This window comes from Aspergillus ambiguus (assembly GCF_047715705.1).
Source record: "Aspergillus ambiguus strain CBS 117.58 unplaced genomic scaffold BDV59scaffold_14, whole genome shotgun sequence".
NCBI classification, from domain to species: domain Eukaryota; kingdom Fungi; phylum Ascomycota; class Eurotiomycetes; order Eurotiales; family Aspergillaceae; genus Aspergillus; species Aspergillus ambiguus.
In genome coordinates, this window is record NW_027395527.1 from 13,313 (window position 1) to 32,943 (window position 19,631).

Genomic DNA, 19,631 nt, shown 5'->3' on the forward strand with positions numbered 1-19,631 from the left:
GACAGCATACGAACCGCGAAATATCCTCACGTCTATCATTTCAAATTCTGCCATCATCCGAAACGCCCGCGATGCCAGGAGAGAGTCCAAACGCATCCCACAATTCTATCATCGAACGGATCCAAGACATGGTATAATGTAAGAAAGCACGCAGTCTGAAACCACAAAGCAAAAAAAAAAAAAAAGACAAAAGAAATCTACTGCGTCGCACATTGCGCCGTCTCCCCCTCGTCGTCGTCGTCCTCCCACGCAGATCCCCCTTGTGGATCGTTGGTGCCAAACTCGTCCATATTGCCCTTGGGGTTGTATTCCACTTCATCCACCGTGTCAGCCTGGATGAGAGGAGCCGGCTTGGGGAGCATCTCCTTCAGCTTCTCCAACACCGCCGGACTGGGCTTCCAGGCCTCGTCGGGGAACTTGATGTTGACAATCAGATACAGATCACCTCGGGAGTCGCTACGCTTGATCGGCATGCCTTCGCCAGGCACCTTCAGGACCTGGCCGGGCGACAAGACCTGACCGGGCTTCATGGGGTGTTTAATCTCAACACCCCGGCCGTCCAGATGCTTGACCACCACGCGAGAAAATCCCGTCAGGGCCTCGGCCAGGGTGATATCGATGGTCGCCTTCAGGTCTGCGCCAGCCCGAGTGAAAGTCGGATGCTCCTCCTCCACCAGATGGAACACAATGTCACCGGGCTCCTGGTCCGGCACTTGGTCGGCTTCGCCTTCCAGGACGATCTTATCTCCTTCCCTGTTCACAGTCAGCCGCCGACATTCCTCCGACATGGAAGACAAAGACCTACCTCGCGCCGCGGGGAATGTAGATTTCCAGGATCTTCTTCGCCTCCGTCGTCTTCTTCCCCTTGCACTTCTTGCACTTATCCTTGGGGCTGTAGAACTGACCGTCCCCGTTGCAGGTCGAGCAAGCCACCGTCTGCTGCGTCAGGAACTGACCCATCTGTCGGAGTACCTGCTTGTACCCCTGGCCACCACACGTGGCGCACTTTTTCGGCTGCGCCTTCTCCTTCCCGCCCCGACCCTGGCACAGCCCGCAGATCACGTTCTTCGTGCTGGCAAACTTGACCGTCTTCCCCTTGTAGAGATCCTCCAGGGACACTTCGTATTTCTGTTCCTCGTCGGGGCTCTTGCGCGGTTTGTTCGGACGGGGGCCGCCCGGCATCCCACCCATGCCGCCGCCCATGCCGAACATCTGCGCGAGGATGTCATCGAGATCCGGACCGGCGCCCATACCGGGCTCGCCGGATCCGTTAAACGCGTTCATGCCATGCGTGTCGTAGAGGTTTCGCTTGTCGTCGTCGTAGAGGATGTCGTAGGCTTCCTGGACGGATTTGAACCGGACCTCGGCCTCCACGCGCTCTTCTTCAGGGACCTTGTCGGGGTGGTTGGCGAGTGCGGCCTATTTCACAGCGTCGTGTCAGTTCGCTGTCATCGACTGGGATTGCGCGGGGAGCTTTGTACCTTGCGATAAGCCTTGCGGACTTCATCTTTCGATGCGCTGCGCGAGATACCTAGGACCTCTGTTGGAGAAGGCAGTCAGCGAACTAGTTTGGGAGTGGCATGTGGATTCATCGAGGATAATACCGTAGAGGTCAACTTCGACCTCAGGCACTAGAGGGTCCGTTAGTGACGGCTGGGTCTGCGGAGAATGAGAGCCATACTGAGAGCAGTGTAACAGGCGAACTGGGCAGAGAGCGGGTGTGTAGAGAACCACAAAGACGGTGAGATGAGGAGAAGTCAGAGAACAGAGAGAGAAGCCGTATATCAGGCGCGAGGGGAGCGAGTGTTGAAGTTGTCGAGTTGGTTTACTTTGATTTACTCGCGAACCTCGAAATTTCAGTCCGCCTTCGCCGCTGCCTATTCGGGTTTAGCCCGCCGCTTCGCCGCAAAACCTCCGAACTTCTTCATACGCAGTACAACCTCATCTTCTTCTCTTCTCTACTCCTCTCTAGACTCCACCATGCGACGCCCCGCCCTGGGGCTCCTCGCCCGTCCGTCCTTCGTCTGCACCCGCTGCAGAGCCAATTACTCCTCCGTCGCCCGCAACAAAAAGACCAATCTCCCCGACTTCCCGGCCAGAACGCGATTCGCGCCGTCGCCCACGGGCTACCTGCACCTGGGCTCATTGCGCACCGCATTATTCAACTATCTCCTGGCTCGGAAGACCGGAGGCCAGTTTCTGCTGCGCATCGAGGATACGGATCAGGTGCGACATGACAAGCCGGGCAACAATCGCGCGAATGCTAACAACCACCGCCCGCTAGAAACGGACAATCCCCGGCGCAGAACAGCGACTCTACGAAGACCTCAAGTGGGCGGGACTGCATTGGGATGAAGGTGACACGCCCCAATATTCTCCAAACCCAAGACGGTGTTAACGCATCTCGCAGGTCCCACCGTTGGCGGTCCTTACGGTCCCTACAGACAGGTACGTCGAAACAAGCAGCCCAACATCACGCTCCATTAACACCTCCACAGTCCGAGCGCACAGCCATCTACCGCAGCCATGCACACGACCTCATCAACGGCGGCCACGCATACCGCTGTTTCTGCTCGACCGACCGGCTGGATGCCTTCGCAAGACACCGCAGCCAGGCCGGCCTGCCCCCCGGCTACGACAGGAAATGCGCCGACATCTCCGCCGAAGAGTCCGAGGACAGAGCGTCCAAGGGTGAATCGCACATCGTCCGGCTGAAGGTGAACGGCTACCCGATGTTCAACGACCTGGTGTACGGCAAGACGGGCCAGAACCGCTCCCCCAACAAGCTCGACCTTATCGACCGGGTATACGACGACCCCATCCTGCTCAAATCCGACGGCCATCCAACCTACCACCTCGCCAACGTCGTCGACGACCATCTCATGCAAATCACCCACGTCATTCGTGGCACCGTACGCCCCATCCGTCCCCCACCTCTACACGAAAAGCAAGCACCAACTAACCCGCACCCCCAGGAATGGATGCCCTCCACCCCGCTCCACGTCGCCCTCTACAACGCCTTCCAATGGACGCCCCCGCGCTTCGGCCACGTCCCTCTCCTCGTGGACCCCTCCGGCCAGAAGCTGAGCAAGCGCAACGCCGACATCGACCTGACCTTCTTCAAAGACAAGCAGGGCATCTTCCCCGCTACCCTGGTGAACTTCGCCGCCCTCCTCGGCTGGTCCCATACCCAAAAGTCCGACGTCTTCAGCCTGAAAGACCTCGAAGACATCGTACGCCTCCTCTCCCCAAAACCAACCGCACAAAACTAAAGCTAACCCTCCCCACCCATCCAGTTCACCCTCAAAATCACCCGCGGCAACACCGTCGTCGCCTTCGAAAAACTCTGGTTCCTCCAAAAGGCACACGCCCAGCGCTTCGCCTCCTCCGGCGGCCCCAGCTTCGACCAAATGGTCACAACGGTCTCCCAAGTCGTCGAGACGACCTACTCCCCCGAACAGCTGTACGTCCATCCCATCCACCCATAACCACCACCCCTAACAACAACAACCCCCACAGCGCTCCGATCCTCCAATCCCGCCCAATCCACCAATACGTCACGCCCCTCCTCCAAGCCGACGCCAAATCCTTCACCAAACCCGAGGACTTCGTCGCCCGCAACGCCACCTTCTTCACCACCGCCCTCGCCAGACCACCCTACACGCCTGCCGCCGCAGCCGCAGGACCCGTCGTCCCAATGACAGCCCTCCACACGGCCGCCGCGGCGCTCAGCCTCGTCCCCGAGCCGCACTGGTCCGTCGAGACCCACCGGTTCAACATCTCCTCGTACGACGGCAGCGCTGCGCTCGCCGACCCGGAGGCTGAGTCGGCGACGCCGCCCCCGCCGCAAGACGAAAAGGCGCGCGTCGCCGCGGACAAGGCCTTCAAGAAGGAACTGTACCACTACCTGCGGTGGGCGTTGTCGGCGTCTGCCCCCGGCCCGGGCATCCCCGAGACGATGGCGATCCTGGGTCGGGACGAGTCGGTGCGGCGGTTGCGAGAGGCGAGGGACTTGACACGGGAGTTTGCTGATGCGGGAGCCGGGGCGCAGAAAGTGAAGGGGGCCATCAAGGAGGGGGATGTGTCGTGGATGGGGTCTCTTGCTCCGCGGTAGTCCGCAACATGTACTTTAGCTTGTATTACATATACCAATTAGCGGTTTCTACGGGTTTACATGCAGGATGAACAAGTGAACTGAAATCCATTCCTAAATCCATAAACACTAACGCTGCGCTGATATCAAAACAACATTGAAACGGAAAAAGCATGCTATGCGACTCATACAAGCCCCAGAGGAATATCAGTCAAAAGAAAAAAGCCACTCCAAACAAAAGAAACATGACTCCACGCTGGAAGTAGATTAACCAGTTGGGCCAAGCTAAGCTCGATGTTTTCGTCTACCCATCCAGGGTAAGACGTAGAGGAGTGATCCGAGCATACAAATCATAATACAAGAAGTCAATAACCGAGTGTTGATGGCAGCAACTCAATGAAGCTGCAGGGATAGACGAGCCATCGACAGAAAGAGAGTGTTGAACAAACATAAGAACGGCGCTGGAAAGATCAAGAATAGGAAAAGCAGGGTATAATCCCAAATTTTCACAAAAGAAAGCAAATAAAAAAATTAAGTCGTTTCCGTCGGTCACTCGAGTCGCGTAGTCCCAGGAAGAACCAAGAAGCTCAACCATTGGCGGTAATTATTCGCAAAACATTCCCAAGGTCGATCGTAGAGTCGTCATCTCGAGTAGCGTCGTAATCACATCCTGCCGGAAGCGCCTGAAGCAAGGAAAATACAAAAGAACTGAAGGGTGGTATTCTAGGCTTCGGGAGCAGACCGTGTCTAATAAGCCTCCATGTCATCTGTCCACTCGGCATCGCTGCCACGGATACGTAGCTGTCCGTGCTGATGGATGGTTGGCTCATCTGGGCTCACGCTTCGGATGCCCTTCGCCTTTTTTCCACCGAGGGAGATTGGCTGGTTGTCCTCAGGCGCTACCCTCTTCCCGTGGGCAGCAAGTTTGGCGTAGTAAACTTCACTGGCATCGCCTTCAGACTCGGACGCATCATCGAATGTTTCCCAGTTCTCGGACCCCGAGTTGGCGGTATTGACCGTGGAGGAGTTGGAAACTTGTCGAGGTGCCGGCGGTGGAGGAGGACGCTGCAAGTATGGGTTCGGGCGTGGGAACGCCTGTATCGAAGAGTTCAGAGACAGCGAGGAGGACGACGACTGAGACGAGTGGGAAAAGCCGGCGGATCGTTGGGAGAAGATAGAGGAGCTCATAAAGGACCGCTGATTTCGGTCATCATACACATCTTCCGGGCTAACAGGTCGAACAAAAGCGTTAGAGAGAGCACTGACACACCGAGGAGGCTCATAGTTGTAGTTTCCACGCTCCTCTCGGTTCTCTCCGCCTGTCAAGGCACGCATTCTAGGGGGTGGTGCACGAGAGCCGGGGATCTTTCCGCTCATTGTGTTGGAAGAGTAAGCCCCTGGTGTTCCGCGACGGTCAGGCGAGTTGCTGCCGTGCGGCATATTGCTCAGCGGGACCCGTCCCGGGATCTTAGTAGGGGACTTCGCTCCTCCTCTGGAGGGTCCAATCGTATTGTACTTAGCAGATCCGGCTCCAGTCGGGGTCTTAGTCGCAGAGCGCGGAGGAGGGGGTCCTCTCATTACACTGCCGGGACGAGAAGAAGCCTGGGACCTGACGGAGCCGCGCGAGCTGCTTGGAGGAGCAGAAGGCGTCTTGGACCGGGGTGGCGGCTTAGCAGCGACTGGCGCGAGTTCATCCAGGTACCGTTCACCGTGCACGAGGAAGGGCCGTCCAAACTCTTCCTCCCAGTGTTCCAATTCCTTCCTCAGATCGGCCTCCACCTTGGGCAGCTCCTTCGCAATGCGTTTGCGCATCTTCTCTTCCCTCAGGAGCTTACCAGGATCCCGTCTCTCACCCTTGTTTCCACGTGCCATGAGACGAGATGCGTCCTGGCTGGAAACGGCCAATGCTTCACGTTCCGAAAGAAGACTGCGGTGTCTGTCGATGAGAGCCAGAGTCGGCGCGCGCTGCTCCTTCAAGGCCTCAAGACGCGCGATCTCTCCCTCATGGGCTTCCAACAGGGCGTCACTGTAAACATCCGAAAATGCCGGGGTAAAGTCGAGCATCTCCTCTTCCGAGAAATAAAGGCTGTCCCAAAGCTCCTGGAGCCGGCAGCGAGCATCCTCCACGAAGAGGTGCAGATTTTGTCTTTTGAGTTCGTTCAGACGTGCCAGTTCTTCTTCGAACTCGTTGATGGTTCGGAGGCCGCAGCCGCGGTTGGCTGCAAGGAATGCTTTTCGGTCTCCATCTTCCACCCCGAAGCGCTCCCAGAGTGACTCGACTGCATTTCGGAGCTCCTTCAGCTTACGTTCGCGGCCACGCTTCTCCTCGAGAAGCTTCTCTCGCTTGCCCACCAGGCTGGCCAAGTCGGATTCGTGAAGGCCCAGCTGCTCAGGGGACTCGCGATAGTTCTTGACAATGTTCGAATCGGTTTGCACCTGGGGAGTACCCAGCTCAGCCCAGAGCTTGATGATCTCTTCACAGGCGCTCTGGACAAATTCTAGTCGTCGGTGGTATTCCTCATAGACTCGGGTGAATTCGCTGTCGAGGGCAGTGACATATGTAGGGGAGAGGTCGAAGCTGGGCGCGATCGAAGAGCCCGGTGCAGTTGGGGGTAGTTCAAGATTGACGAAAGAGGGCTCGAGATGTGATGAGTACGACTCAAGGGCCTCGACGAGCTCTGCAAGCTGTCAGTCACAGTGCGATGGCAGTGGAGGGAATGTGCGGCACATACTCTTGACTTGTTCGAAACGCTCGCGATGGAGCTTACTGAGGGCGGAGTGCTTCTCGCGCAGGAAGTTAAGGCAGCGATTCAATGGGTAGGAGATCTGCAAGTCATTGTGATCCAGGCTGTACTGGCCGTTGGCTTTCTCATCAATTAATGACTCTTCCATTTGTTGGATGGCGGTGATGAGCCGCTCTGCTTCCTGAGTCATTTCATGTTTTTCGCTATATCAAGTCAGCGCCAGTTCACAGTGAGAAGGGTTGTTCCGCCGCAAGGGCACATAGTCAACTTACTCATCCACAAGCTTAAGGTGGTTATTCAAGGTCTCGGACAATGCGCTGAAGAGCTGCAAGTATGCATTAGCATAGTGGATACGACAGGAGTGGATCTCAGCAACATACCTCTGCTTCGCGGGAATCGCGCTCATGGCCGGGGACACCGATCTCGTCAAAGATGCCATGGAGCTGAGAGACAATATTGTTGACCTGGGTGGTCAGGTAGCTAGTATCGACCGCCATTACGTCCAAACCCCAAGTCAGGGGGGAGGATACGGTGCGCTGTTTATCACAAAAAAAGAAAATCGCAGCGAGAGTAGACCAATCAGTCGATCATGCAAGGCTGTAATCACCGGCCTGCGTCTCAACACGACAAACAGCTGCGAGACGAAGTAATGCGACGTAGAGCTGCAAACCACCCGAGTAAACGATTGACCATCCGCGAGGGGACGGGGAGAAGAAGGGGAGATAAAAGACGCAGGTATTACGGGGAGTGAAAGCGACGCAGACGCATGTAAGAACGGAAGAGGAAGTACGGGATCTAAATAGAGCCCGAGTGAGACGAGAAGAGGAGATGCTGAGCGAAGGGAGGGGGAGGAGGAGAGAGAAACAATAACTTTCAGCCCTGGCGATGCGCAAATCGAGATCCCAAAGCGGGCACTGTTGATGGCGCCCGGTTACTCGGGGCAACGGATGACTCAGCCCCGCCCACCGCTGGATTCTGCCGGGCATATCCCACCGCCCGGTCTTCCTCCCCATCGATCCATCAACGTCACCCTCCGCATCTCATCTCCAACCGACTTACTCCGTCCACCCGTACACACTACAATTCTCCCCTCCCCTAACCTCATCCATCATGCAGCAGGCTGCCCTGCAGTCCTGGGGTTTGTTCACATTACCACCACCCCACTTCCACTGCACCCTCTGACCGCTCCCCAGAACTCGAGAATGCCGTCAGTCTGATAGACCCCTCTCGCGACGCTCTCTACCAATACGATGAGGAAACGCACAAATCGCTCAGCGCCGCCCGTCCCTGGGCCAAAGACCCGCACTACTTCAAATCCGTGCGGATCTCTGCCGTCGCGCTCCTCAAGATGGTCATGCACGCGCGGTCCGGCGGGTCCTTGGAGGTCATGGGCCTGATGCAGGGCTACATCCTGCCGGAGACGTTCGTGGTGACGGACGCGTTCCGGCTGCCGGTCGAGGGCACGGAGACGCGAGTGAATGCGCAGGACGAGGCGAACGAGTACATGGTGTCGTATCTCCAGGCGAGCCGCGACGCGGGCCGGATGGAGAACGCGGTGGGCTGGTACCACAGCCACCCGGGGTACGGGTGCTGGCTGTCTGGGATCGACGTGTCGACGCAGGACATGCAGCAGATGAGCGGGCCGTTCGTGGCCGTGGTGATCGACCCGGAGCGCACCATCTCGGCGGGCAAGGTCGACATCGGCGCCTTCCGCACCTTCCCCAAGGACTACACGCCGCCCAAGGAGACGCAGGACGACGCCGCCGTCGATGACGAGTACCAGACCGTGCCGCTCAACAAGGCCGAGGACTTCGGTGCCCACGCCTCCCACTACTACTCCCTCGAGGTGTCGCTGTTCAAGAGCGTCCTCGACACTGAGCTCCTCTCGCTGCTGTGGAATAAATACTGGGTCGCCACCCTCAGCCAGAGCCCGCTGTTCACCACCCGCGACTACGGCAGTAAGCAGATGCTGGATCTGAGCCAGAAGGTCCGCCGCGCGGCGCGCGGCATCGAGACGCATCCCTCGCGGGGTGGTGCCCCGACTGCTGTAAAAGATCCACAGTTGGAGAAGGTGGTGCGGGACGGGCAGCGCATCGTCTCCGAGGAGGTCAAGGGCTTGTTGGCGGCGGAGGTGAAGATGAAGCTCTTCCAGGGCGTTGGCGATCAGGCTAGGCCGGAGACGTGATGATTTTGCGGTCCAAGTGGGATTTATTTAAGGAACGATGAGACGACTTAATGCTCTTGATATAACTCACGGATGCTTTGTGGAACAAAGTAATACTACCTACGTATCGGTTTCAAACGCTGTCGCGTATTTCATTACTGACGTTGTAGAAGTCTGGGACGATAAGTACAAGTTCCCTTAGGAAGTAAGACGTGATTTCTTATATATACCTCTGATATCGCCAATAAGTACAAGAACAAGAAGTAATCATAGACGGCAGAGGCCTCTCTAGCGGTCGTAAAACATCACAGACAAGACAGAAGTCTCGTCAACAACCAAGCAAGAAAAGAAGTTTTGTACATAAAAAATGGGCGAAGCCACTGTACAGGTGGGACCAACCGACCGACAAATAATATATGCAAGGGTATAAACAACAAGCGTGATTGAAGTCAAGGAAACCGTGAGACCGTCGAGGTGGATACAGCACAAAGGAAATCCACAACCTAACTACAGAAAGAATGGCGGCACAGCGAACGATCATAACGGCCATCCTAAATGACCAGACAATCGAAAGTGAAACATGTCGGGGTATCAAAGGTGTTCGCGAAGGTCTTTTCTATTCCGTCCACGACCATGCAGGCGTAGACTGCAATACTGTCCCAATGCATCGCAGGGTCAGTCAGGGCAGCAGATGAAGACAGACCAAGACCAGGTAGTCCCACAATCCGGGACGCACAGGTCAACAGCAACGGCGCAGCTTGCATTAGGTGGGCCGTGAAGATAATCCTTAAAAGCAGGAAGGATGCTCCACAGGGAGGTTGTCACAAGACAAGTGATGAAACCGAAGATCCGATAACCGTCGAACGACGGCGGCTTGTGATATATGTCGATCACCGCCGGGTCCGATATGACACGTTCCCTATCTGTCGACCAACGGAGACAAGTGGATGCTAGAAGTGCAAGGGGTTGATCATTATTTGAGCGCCCCAGATCATCGGCAGCATGGGACTGTCGGTTATTGCAGCTTCAGTGGGCCGCCAATCATCTTGATCGCATGCATCTGCCGTAAATGATAGGCTGACGGTGGCTTTCAGGCGTCTCGGTTTGCCGGAGGTTCGAGCAGTTGTAATTTCGGCGCCACGAGGTGGATGCAACACTTGACAGGGATCTCCAGCCACACAGCGTCACAAGACACCCGGAAAAGCGGACGATTGGCCGAATTACAGGAAGCCCGATTCAGACAACAGTCTACGTGGTGAGAAACGGCGCGTTAGTCCTCAAATCCAATCAAATGAGATGAAAGCTTCAAAGCCCCAGTATTCTTTAACAGGTATGGGTATCGACAACCAAATGGGGGGAATAGCAAGGGGAGGGGGCAGGAAAAAAATCCAATTATTTCGCAGACATGATCAGACTGGCAATCGCCACTGTAGTCATGTCTCTACCAGAAGTAGCATACCTCGCAATCTTTTCGTCTTCCCGTTCTCTGGGCTCCACTTCCAGGCTTCGATCGTACATGTCATGGACATCGCCTGCGCCTTGCAGGTTACTGAGGATGTAATCCTGCAACTCCGGGACAGGCTGCAGGAGGTAAGGGACGTTTTGATATTGTTGGATGTCCCGGATCACCTCGGCGGTTTTGGCGCGTTTGTTAAAGTTGATCAATTCGGATGGCGTCAGGGAGGGAATACCATCCTCAATGAAGGTCAAATCCGTCAAATACACACCTAAACAACATGTGAGTAATTGAGACATAGCAAAGCGCAGTTCTTGGCTGTAAAAAAAGAGATTAAAACTATAGATAAGACCATACCGAAGAACGGAATACATGGCGGGTTGGCCAAGTGTAAGGTTTCACGATACTCGCCAAAATTCTTCGTACTCGCCATGAGCCGACGCATCTGCTCCAAAATAGCGGAAGTACGCCCACTGACTTGGCCCCAAGTGCGGCCCAATCGGTGGATCGGCGCGGTACCAAGAGCAGAGATGATAGACGTTAGGGTAGAATAGTTGTTCAGCGCGCGGCATTTCTAGATCTATTGTTAGCCATCCAGGTTGATATGATATCGAATGCGCCCACTTACGTCTGCGACGTTGACAAAGTGCTTGATCACAACCACACGCTTCTTCACGTCGGACTGGTTGAGAATCATTTCCGCGACCCAGTTGGTCAACTGATTCGAGTGGAGAATCAATGCCTTCACATTAGTCGCCGGCTCCGGCTCGTCGGGCCCAACCTTCTTCTGCCATGTTTTGTTCAGGCATTCTGTTGGCCGAATCTTCGAGTAGAGACGGGACTCAATGATTGTAAGCTGGCGAGCAAACTCCGTTGGGTCAATGTCCAGGAATTTCAGCTTCTTCATGTTCTTTGGAATGATAGGAGTGGGTGCAGCCGTCGCTTGTGTGGGTACCAGCCGCTTTACGGTGGTATCCTGACCTCGAAGACGTTGCTCGATGACCGTCAAAAGCTGAGGTGACCCAGGGGTCTTTGTGGTCGCGATGGAGTCCTTTGTAAATGCGTGGACTCGCTCCAAGAGCTGGATGTGCGCATCATCGTTCGGTTCCATCCAGAAATTCTCGAACCAACTCTTGAAGATGTTCACCACACGGAAGCGAATAGGTTTCTGCTTCCGATCGACCCACATCTGCATCTCATCCGGGTTAAGGCCGAATGGAGGTTGAATATTGAACCGCTGCGTAAGCATTTCAAACAGTTCCTCTGCGCTGGTGAAGGAACGGTAGGTGAGAAGGAACGTGTTGTTGAAAGATGCGTCCAGCTTATCATGGCGGGTCAAATGCTCTACTAACCCGGCCAAAGTTCCGCACTTGAGCGTAGGCACATCATTCTTGGTGTCGTAAAACACCTCTCCTTCATGATCGATCTTCAAGTACCAGGGAGTTTCCTCGGGCTCTCTGACTGGTTCTCGGATGGGCTCGCGGGTAATAGCAGCTGGGGGTGCTTGTCCGAAAAATCGCTGAGCTTTATCCATGTTACGTCGGGCCTTCTGGGACGTTTTGTCCACAGAATAGGACGACGGAATACCAATGGACTCGTCTGCAATTCCAGCCCGCGATTCTCCCCGAGAGTGCGTACCCTTGTATCCGTCTATCTCTCCATCCAGACGGCTGTCACTTCGCAACACCGACGTAGGCTCAGGAACCTGCTCGAGGAGAAGAGAGAGAGAAAAACCAATCTGGGAAACGTAGTTCTCAAGCTGTCTGGTAACGCCTCTGACGGCATTCAGGCGATCTTCCAGGGAATCGCCTCGTAATTCGGCCCACTCATCGCCCAAGGGAGCGGAAACAGCTTGGCAGCTCAAGACAAAATCTGCAATGGCATCATAGGCGCGTTGTTTTTGCAAGCTGAAATCAACCAGCTGAGGGTTCTGGAAGCTGGTCCCTAAGGGCGCCAGGTCGATCGACTCAACAGAAGAGACCCAAGGACGGAACTGCTCGACAACCTTGATGGCAGCAGCAGAGACCGCATCGCCAATCTGACGGTGTTCTGTAGCCGTGACAATTTTCTTCTGGTTGAGGGTGAGGCGTTCTTCCAAGCGGCGGATGCTCCCAACAAAAGATCTGCGGAGGATATCGATATTATCCAGGAGGGCCGCATCCAGATGCACCGACGGCTCGGTTCGAACGTCGGCCGCGTCCTGGTCCAAGAACGATGTCGGACCGGAGTCATTCAATGTGACTGCATTGTTCCGCCAACCTCCACCCGTATAGCTGCCGACAACAAAACCCGGCACAATGCGACGGATGGAATCGCCACGTTGCTGCCGGGCGACCTCAACGTAACCGTAGACCCCCTGCATGACGCCGTCGGCCTCTTGCAAACATTTGTTGGCGGAGTCTGGGCTCGGCCAATCAGCAGCCGCGATATGCGACGAGAGGACGAGTTTAGAGAACTTCGACATCATATCCCTAAAATGGGGGTACAAGGCTTTGTTGGTGGAGATGATCGACGGGTTTCCGGAATGGTTGTCCGTGGTGTCAGAGCCCGCGGCAAGAAGCATGCGCAGGTGGTCTGAGATATCCTCCGCCTTCCTCACATAGTCGGACCGGTCGCCACGGAGAAGGGTCTGGCGGTAAATTTCGACGGCCTGTCGCATATTATCGACCAGGAGGGGCCATGTGAGAGGTATCGAAGCGCCATCGTCGACGAAGTGAGAGGGAGCTTCGGACGAGACGGAAGGTCGGTGGAAATTGTCGGACAGCGAGGTTGTGCTGCTGGCGGCAGCAATCGAGCCATACGTCTGGTGCATGTTTCGGCCCATGCTATCATTCACAGATTTCGTTGTTGCGGACGGGGGGTGGAGGGAATCCATGGAAGTGGCGGGGGATACCCCATCAATGAAAGACCGGCGCCTCCTGGACATGGAATCGTGCGACGCAAGCATCATGGACTCCCCTTCGGCCTCCGAGGCGGAGCCATCATAGTCATCCTCATCTCGCTCGAACCCACGGGCCATCATCTCCGGGGGAGGGCGAGTCTGGTCGGGGACGTAGAAGTTGTTCCGATCGAAGGGGCCGGTCTCGGCCTTGGAGGGGTTCTCAAACGGCAGCTCCATGGTGCTAAAGCCCGTGAGGGTGTTGAAATAGAAGAGGCGTCCGTCAGGGGTGGCTTGTGGGATCCAAAAAGCGGCCTCCTCCTGTTCATTCGGGGGACCCATCCCCTCGATGGGCAGAATGGGTTGAGAGTCGCGTGGGTTCCCTGCCGAATCGACCTCGTCGTCCTCATGCTCTTCGTCATAATCTTCACCCGCACCAGAGTCGGCACTGGCGTCGGCCTCCTCGCGACTGTGTGAAACGACCTCATCCAGTTCGCCGGGGTCGGTGATGATAGTACAATAATTACTGGGGAACCAGCCCCGGACGCTGTTGTTGATGACCCCATCCCACCAACCCGTCTCGAGCTGGTTGAGAACCTGAATCACGTCACCCCGTCGGAAACTCAGACTGGTATGGTCGTCGGCATCGTAATCATACATGGCCCGCACGAACAAGCCGGGTTCGGGTTCGGGACTGGGCGTAAAGCGCCCGTCGGGAGTTAACTTCATAGGCGATCGGTGTCGCTGAGGCGACTGATCGGCGACGGTCTGATGGAAGGAAAGACTGCTACCACGACTGCGACTGCGCGGACCGGTCGTCGGGGTGGACACTCGCTCCTCGGGGTACTCGACAGCGGTCGCGATAGTACTGGACTTGGTCGCCAGTACTGATCGGGCGTCAGCGGACGCCAATGGCTCTGCCACGGAAGCTTGGTACATTGGGAGGGATCGTTATGAGTGGGAAATTGTCGAGAGGGGTTGCTTTTTTGGATTTGGTGGTGGTACCAGTCGAGTTTGGAGAAAGGAACGGATGAGTCGAATGGCTACGTCCCCTGCGACGAATGGCTGGACGAGCTCAACGAAGGCAATTGTTCATGACTGGACCTGCAATGGAATGATGGTGATGGTGGTAGTAGGAATGGTGGTGGATTATGAATTAAGGAATGGAGGAGGGTACGAAGAATAAGGAGGGGGGAAGTTTGGCGGGAGGAAGAGAGAGAGAGAATGTGGAGGGAGGAGGGGGAGGGAAAGGCGGCGGTGGGCTGCAGATTCCCTATAGTGGTGGGCTCTCCCGTGGTTCAGTTTGGTACGGAGTACCTTCAGGAGTACGCCGTACGTATGGCGGTGGTGGTGGTGGTGGCGAGGACTTGCCACGGGAGGAGTAGACTGCCGGAACTCCGTCGAAAGAAGAGTCCAGATGACTGTAGAGTTATCTCCAGAATTCCAGCTGGGCAGATCAAGAAGAGAAGAGAGAAAGGAGAACCGTCGAGGGAGGAGAGAAGAGGAGGGAGAAGGAGAGTGAGCGAGAGCGAGCGAGAGTTTTACTAGAGGCTGGTTGGTGGTGGGCAGATGGAGCTTCCCGCGGATTGGATGACGCTGCGGCCTGGTAACTTACCGTATCGTACATACACTGGCTTTACTGCATATGCCGGTGGACTTCAATTCTTCAAGTGATTGTACCTAGGTCTTATTGTAGATATTGTATTCTTTATCATATTTATTCCTGAATGTTTCTGATGACAGTGGTCTGCCTTTGCTACAACCTAAACCGACCTCTTCTCGTAAACTCTGCATCGGCTCGCACCAGACGTTCCCCCCGAGAAGCTAAAAACGAACCCGCTCCCCGTACCAAAGATACGCTGAAGGACGTGCGTCCGGCCCTCCCATGGAGAGATGGATATTGGCTAGAGGGTAAGCCATTAGGGTCCATCGTGGTTATTATTTTGTTATTATTGCTATTATTATTTTTATTATTGAAGCCCCTCCGGGCCCAAATCGGCCCTTCCGACTTTTACCCGCGGGAACAACCTCGAATAATAATCCTTATTGGGCCATGGACCCTCGTGACGTCTCCTGACTCTTCAGACTGTCCCTATGAAACACCCCCCGTATATCGAGTCGCCGGTGTTGTACCCAATCTATGGTCAAAGAACAAAAGCTCAGCGTACCGGGTACAGTATTCCCAATATCCCTCAGTGGATCACCCTGTTCGTGACTCGCGTCGCACAGTCAAACCCAAAGAGACAGCATTATTGCATCTCTACAACTATCAAAGCCCACAGGTTCCGTCCATAGGCACAGACCCTCTCATCTGGTTCAACTCCGTACTGAGTAGATTAGCCCCATCATCAGAACACTTCCCTTCCGTCCAGTCTGCTATCTGCCGTGGCGCTGATCCGAACTTCCCCACGGAGAAACGGCACCCTCCGTACGCAGTCCAGAGTTCACAATCACAGGTATGATCGTAGGTATCGTCCACTCCTTCACAGTCGGGATCTGGGGACACATCGGCGAAGCGAGGAGGCCCTCCGTTGCAGTCCGATCCCCTCCTCGGACGATAAATCACAATCCAATGTGATCAAACACCACACCACCACCCCGGCGGAGGACGCGAGGATGTCTCTCCCAGGCGGCAGGTCGCAGGAAGGAGCCCAGATGATCCATGGCATCAGTGCTCACCACCAAGCGGCCTCTCCCGGAGGTCGGCACGAAAACGCGGACATGTTTCCAATCCACCGCCAATAATTTGGCCTACACAGGCTATAGCCTATACCTGTGGGCATCCATGATCGGTATCGACAGAATAGGCGGTGGTGCTGTGCATCGCTGTCGTCTGTCCGGCGCTGTCTCGCTCAAAAACAGCCTATAATGCCGTTATGACGAAAGACTGCAGCACATCCATGCGGTTTGGTATTGTCCCTCGGTCTGTCGTCGATCAGGGGTATGACGAGGAGAGAAGAATACCCATCCAGCAGACTCCTCCCGAACCCTGACACCGGTCCCATCAATTATTGGCCATCGGTCGGAGGATTTGTCTCCAAGGGTGGCTCCAGGATCGGGACGGGACGTCTCTTCAATCGTTTCCACTCTGTTCCTGGTTGTCGTCTGACGATGATGTAACACAGTCTCCTCTCCTCTCGAATCACCCCTGTTCCGACCCATCCACCGTGGCAAACATTCAGGAACTCACCCCATCCCCCTCCAGTACGCCGTAGAACGCCCATCTTGAGTTCAATCACCCTATTGGGTATGCCAAAGATCACGTCCCCAAAGCGAGTCACACCACCTTGCAGGTGATCTATCAGGACGCCACAACGGGCAATCAATCAAGACTTCTGGCGTTCAACGTCAGACGCATCCCACCAAGACTTATACATTTATTGACGTATACAACGGGTATTTTTTAAGCAGTTGACTGGTCTCTTCTCGTAGTGCCTGAGGGACGTGCGTCGCTTTCCCCAAATCATCGTCCGGCGCCGTAGTTGTCTCCCACCTGACGAAACAGGCGATTCACATCAAAGTCGGCCCATATCCCGCCTCCCGGCCCCCTGGGGCAACCGCCCCTAGTTCGCAGTCGTTCTTATCGGTAACCGGCTGCGTGCCGCGGGCCCGGATGGGCGAGGTAGATCGGTTGATAGATCAGGCACCCCGCACCGAGCAACCGTTCCAACTGGACGTTGGAGGCTCTTAGCGACCTCGTTGAGGCGTCTGTGGACCATGCCTTATCAGAAGTACGCCGTTGACTCAACCGGTCCGGTCTAGACGTCTCGTCCTCTCGGTCTCTAACTACCGGTGTCTAAACTTGTTTCCAACCTAGTCGTTACGTCCATTTCAGCAGTCTTACGGTATAGGCTTTTCGACGCGTCCAGCCTTGAGACACCTCCGAAGGTAGCGTTAATCTGATCTTGAGGAGCTACCTGGGTAGCTTACGAAGTTATTGGATATACATGCGTCCGAGTTGACTGCTTTGAGACTCGACTATCAGGTGGTAACGAAGAGTATTTCAAAGATGACGAAAGAGCCACTCAATGTTTCCCAATATGGAGCCTTGTTTCTGGCATGCAATAGCAAGTAAATGGATTCCCGATATGGCTATTTCCCTATTTCCTTATACTTCAGGGCCGACTGACGCATTCTAGCGATTGTGACACCCGCTCTGCATGTTCGCCGCATCCATAGACGGGAATTTTCTGTCTATACCACATGGATACCGACTCGTTTTCATTCTGCAATTGTGATAAGCGGCTTCTGAAGGCAGCCAAAGGCAGCCCGTAACGGCAATTCCAGAGCCTCGGGAATTCTATATGCTGACTAAACCTTAACAGCCATATAAACCTAATGAGTTATATGAAAGAGAAATCTTATGTACGCGCTCTAAGCTCCAAGGGCCAAGGAGTATGCGCGTAACAGTATCAACATGTTTGAAGGCTGCTCCTTCCTACAGCCACCATCTTTCTATGTCATGCGTCAGAGGTGACGCACGAAATTCGTTGAAGTTACCACAGCTTAGAGTAAGTTCATCACTATCTCTAACTAGATGTGTTTTCTCTTTGGATTTTTAATATGTGCGTAGAAGACCCTGGAGCACTCGATATCAACAAGCAAGTCACTGTCGTTCTTTGGCTTAACAAACAAAACCACATGTTTGGTTCACCTGCTTTATTGCAACAGCCGCAAGATACAAATACAGAAAATCATTGGGACTACGCCTGACACGAAGCAAACTTATAGCCTCTCCAGTGTCTTTCATTTCCCTCGTTCCCTCAAGACAGCCAGTCCATCTCGCCCTCAAGAACCCAAGGCATCAACACATAAAACATATAGAAGTAAGACCCGTATCACTACAGCGCCTAGTCCAGATGCAAACAGCACATGATTCACAGCCTTACATCACACGTCATCAAAACCGGCTCGACATACTCAGCCCAACCCTGCCCCCAATATCCAATAGAGTCTAAATAGCATCCCAGACCACTTCACGACCCAGCCCTGCACAGCTTCCGTGTTCCATACTACAGGCCGCGTAGCTCAAGTTTCCCATCAGGGAGAGATAGTGATACACGGGAACAAAGTTGCGGTAAGCATAAACCGCTCATGGTTTGTCTCTCTTTGCCCCTGCGCCCGGGAATGGGTTCCGGGCCGGGGATCCAGACCCGATGAACGTTCTGAGATGGCGACCTGCAAGGGTGGTGAGAATGGGTGTGTTGGGCCCCTCGCGTGTACCGGTTGAGGAACCAGGTCTCACCTTATACGAAGTACTCTGTACTAATGCGAGCCGCGTTATGGAGAAGCACATGTAGCTGGTGAGACCGCCATGGTGCTGTGTTTCACAGAGAATGCTGCATCTCCTGGTGCTTTCTGCAATGCTGGGGACCCTGGTCAATGGCGCTGGTTCGGTAGATCCAGAGTCGGTATTTAGATGATGATTCAGAATCCCTGCTTCCTGCGGCTTTTTTGGAATACTGCCCTTTGCTGGGGCCGAAGATGTCTATGTTGGAATGGGTGCTTTGACGACAGCGTCTAGGTGGGCTTTTTTTTTTTTTCTCGAGGTTTTTATGAACCCCTTCAGACTTTTCAGTTAATCTGCGCTGGAGACCAGGCTAATCGGGCTTAGGAGTTTTGCCCTCTTCGAGCTCTTTTTGCAGTACTGGCAGTCTAAATGTCGACTTCTTTTTTCCTTAAGTTGGTGGTCCTTCCAATCCATACTGACCAGAGATATAAAATGCATCTTGCGTCCGGAAATGACTATTCGGACAGTCGATGAATTAGATATTGCACAACCAGGAGATCAGAATGATTATCGTTCGATTTTTGAGGGCGTACACGCTAATTAAAGAATGACAAATGCCTTGATATCGTTTCTCGATGCATGCAGTGTTCCAGTGATTATATACTCATCTGCGAAGCATCCCAACGGTGTATATCAAAACGGAGCCACTTCAACGTAAAGGCAGCTCCAGGTCCAGAATTCTCAAATACCTTGATGGCTACGAGCTACGGATAGATACGGCGTTGCTTCAGGTAGTACCGCGCGCTCGCCATATCCCTCCTCGAAAGAGGTGTCTTTGTGAGGACTTCTCTAGTGGTCACATCAGGTTCAATGGACAATGTTGTCACTGCATTGTGAATGCGTGAAACAAGATGATGGTTTCGAAGAGCTACAGTCTAGTGTGATTACAGCCATTCAGGACATAATAACTGCTCTTATGTTGTGACAGTATTGTTGCATTATCTTGATATTGGCAGCGAGATGTGGTTCTTTGCCGGCATCTCTAGCTTTTTCTATGTGTAGAAGA

At 54.5% G+C, this 19,631-nt stretch overlaps 5 protein-coding genes across 5 annotated transcripts; 2 read left to right on the top strand and 3 right to left on the bottom strand.

Annotated features, from left to right (window-relative positions):
* Positions 1 to 197: 197 nt before the first annotated feature.
* On the bottom strand, positions 198 to 1,679 carry BDV59DRAFT_201634 (putative DnaJ domain protein (Mas5); the record flags this gene model as incomplete). Its single annotated transcript, XM_073693849.1, has 4 exons — positions 198 to 753; positions 806 to 1,419; positions 1,482 to 1,540; positions 1,652 to 1,679. 4 exons carry the CDS (start codon positions 1,677 to 1,679, stop codon positions 198 to 200), a joined length of 1,257 nt encoding a protein of 418 aa, XP_073548196.1.
* Positions 1,680 to 1,980: 301 nt separating this feature from the next.
* Positions 1,981 to 4,114, top strand: BDV59DRAFT_201635 (glutamate--tRNA ligase MSE1; the record flags this gene model as incomplete). The annotated part of the gene is made up of 7 exons (XM_073693850.1): positions 1,981 to 2,226; positions 2,285 to 2,357; positions 2,411 to 2,448; positions 2,499 to 2,912; positions 2,976 to 3,233; positions 3,297 to 3,463; positions 3,520 to 4,114. The coding sequence occupies 7 exons, from the start codon at positions 1,981 to 1,983 to the stop codon at positions 4,112 to 4,114; spliced, it is 1,791 nt and encodes a 596-aa protein (XP_073548197.1).
* A 440-nt stretch (positions 4,115 to 4,554) lies between these two features.
* Positions 4,555 to 7,706, bottom strand: BDV59DRAFT_25156 (putative microtubule associated protein (Ase1)). Its single transcript, XM_073696065.1, has 4 exons — positions 7,218 to 7,706; positions 7,110 to 7,162; positions 6,826 to 7,040; positions 4,555 to 6,771 (listed from the first exon to the last, which is right to left on the bottom strand). Exons 1-4 carry the CDS (start codon positions 7,332 to 7,334, stop codon positions 4,841 to 4,843), a joined length of 2,316 nt encoding a protein of 771 aa, XP_073548198.1. The 5' UTR covers positions 7,335 to 7,706; the 3' UTR covers positions 4,555 to 4,840.
* Position 7,707: 1 nt separating this feature from the next.
* BDV59DRAFT_25160 (Mov34/MPN/PAD-1 family protein) lies at positions 7,708 to 9,176 on the top strand. The gene is made up of 2 exons (XM_073696066.1): positions 7,708 to 7,975; positions 8,031 to 9,176. Exons 1-2 carry the CDS (start codon positions 7,948 to 7,950, stop codon positions 9,020 to 9,022), a joined length of 1,020 nt encoding a protein of 339 aa, XP_073548199.1. The 5' UTR covers positions 7,708 to 7,947; the 3' UTR covers positions 9,023 to 9,176.
* A 796-nt stretch (positions 9,177 to 9,972) lies between these two features.
* On the bottom strand, positions 9,973 to 14,416 carry BDV59DRAFT_25153 (putative cell division control protein Cdc25). The gene is made up of 3 exons (XM_073696064.1): positions 11,086 to 14,416; positions 10,815 to 11,031; positions 9,973 to 10,728 (listed from the first exon to the last, which is right to left on the bottom strand). The coding sequence occupies exons 1-3, from the start codon at positions 14,272 to 14,274 to the stop codon at positions 10,394 to 10,396; spliced, it is 3,741 nt and encodes a 1,246-aa protein (XP_073548200.1). The 5' UTR covers positions 14,275 to 14,416; the 3' UTR covers positions 9,973 to 10,393.
* Between the last annotated feature and the right edge of the window lie 5,215 nt (positions 14,417 to 19,631).

Bases quoted from the DNA above. Each gene is read 5' to 3' on its own strand.
- BDV59DRAFT_25156 (XM_073696065.1), bottom strand. From the start codon at position 7,334: ATGGCGGTCGATACTAGCTACCTGACCACCCAGGTCAACAATATTGTC. The intron at 7,163-7,217 runs GTATGTTGCTGA...GCATACTTGCAG, and splicing joins GCGATTCCCGCGAAGCAGAG to CTCTTCAGCGCATTGTCCGA. The intron at 7,041-7,109 runs GTAAGTTGACTA...GACTTGATATAG, and splicing joins CACCTTAAGCTTGTGGATGA to CGAAAAACATGAAATGACTC.
- BDV59DRAFT_25160 (XM_073696066.1), top strand. From the start codon at position 7,948: ATGCAGCAGGCTGCCCTGCAGTCCTGGG. The intron at 7,976-8,030 runs GTTTGTTCACAT...ACCGCTCCCCAG, and splicing joins GGCTGCCCTGCAGTCCTGGG to AACTCGAGAATGCCGTCAGT.
- BDV59DRAFT_25153 (XM_073696064.1), bottom strand. From the start codon at position 14,274: ATGTACCAAGCTTCCGTGGCAGAGCCATTGGCGTCCGCTGACGCCCGA. The intron at 11,032-11,085 runs GTAAGTGGGCGC...CAATAGATCTAG, and splicing joins ACTTTGTCAACGTCGCAGAC to AAATGCCGCGCGCTGAACAA. The intron at 10,729-10,814 runs GTATGGTCTTAT...CATGTTGTTTAG, and splicing joins GCCATGTATTCCGTTCTTCG to GTGTGTATTTGACGGATTTG.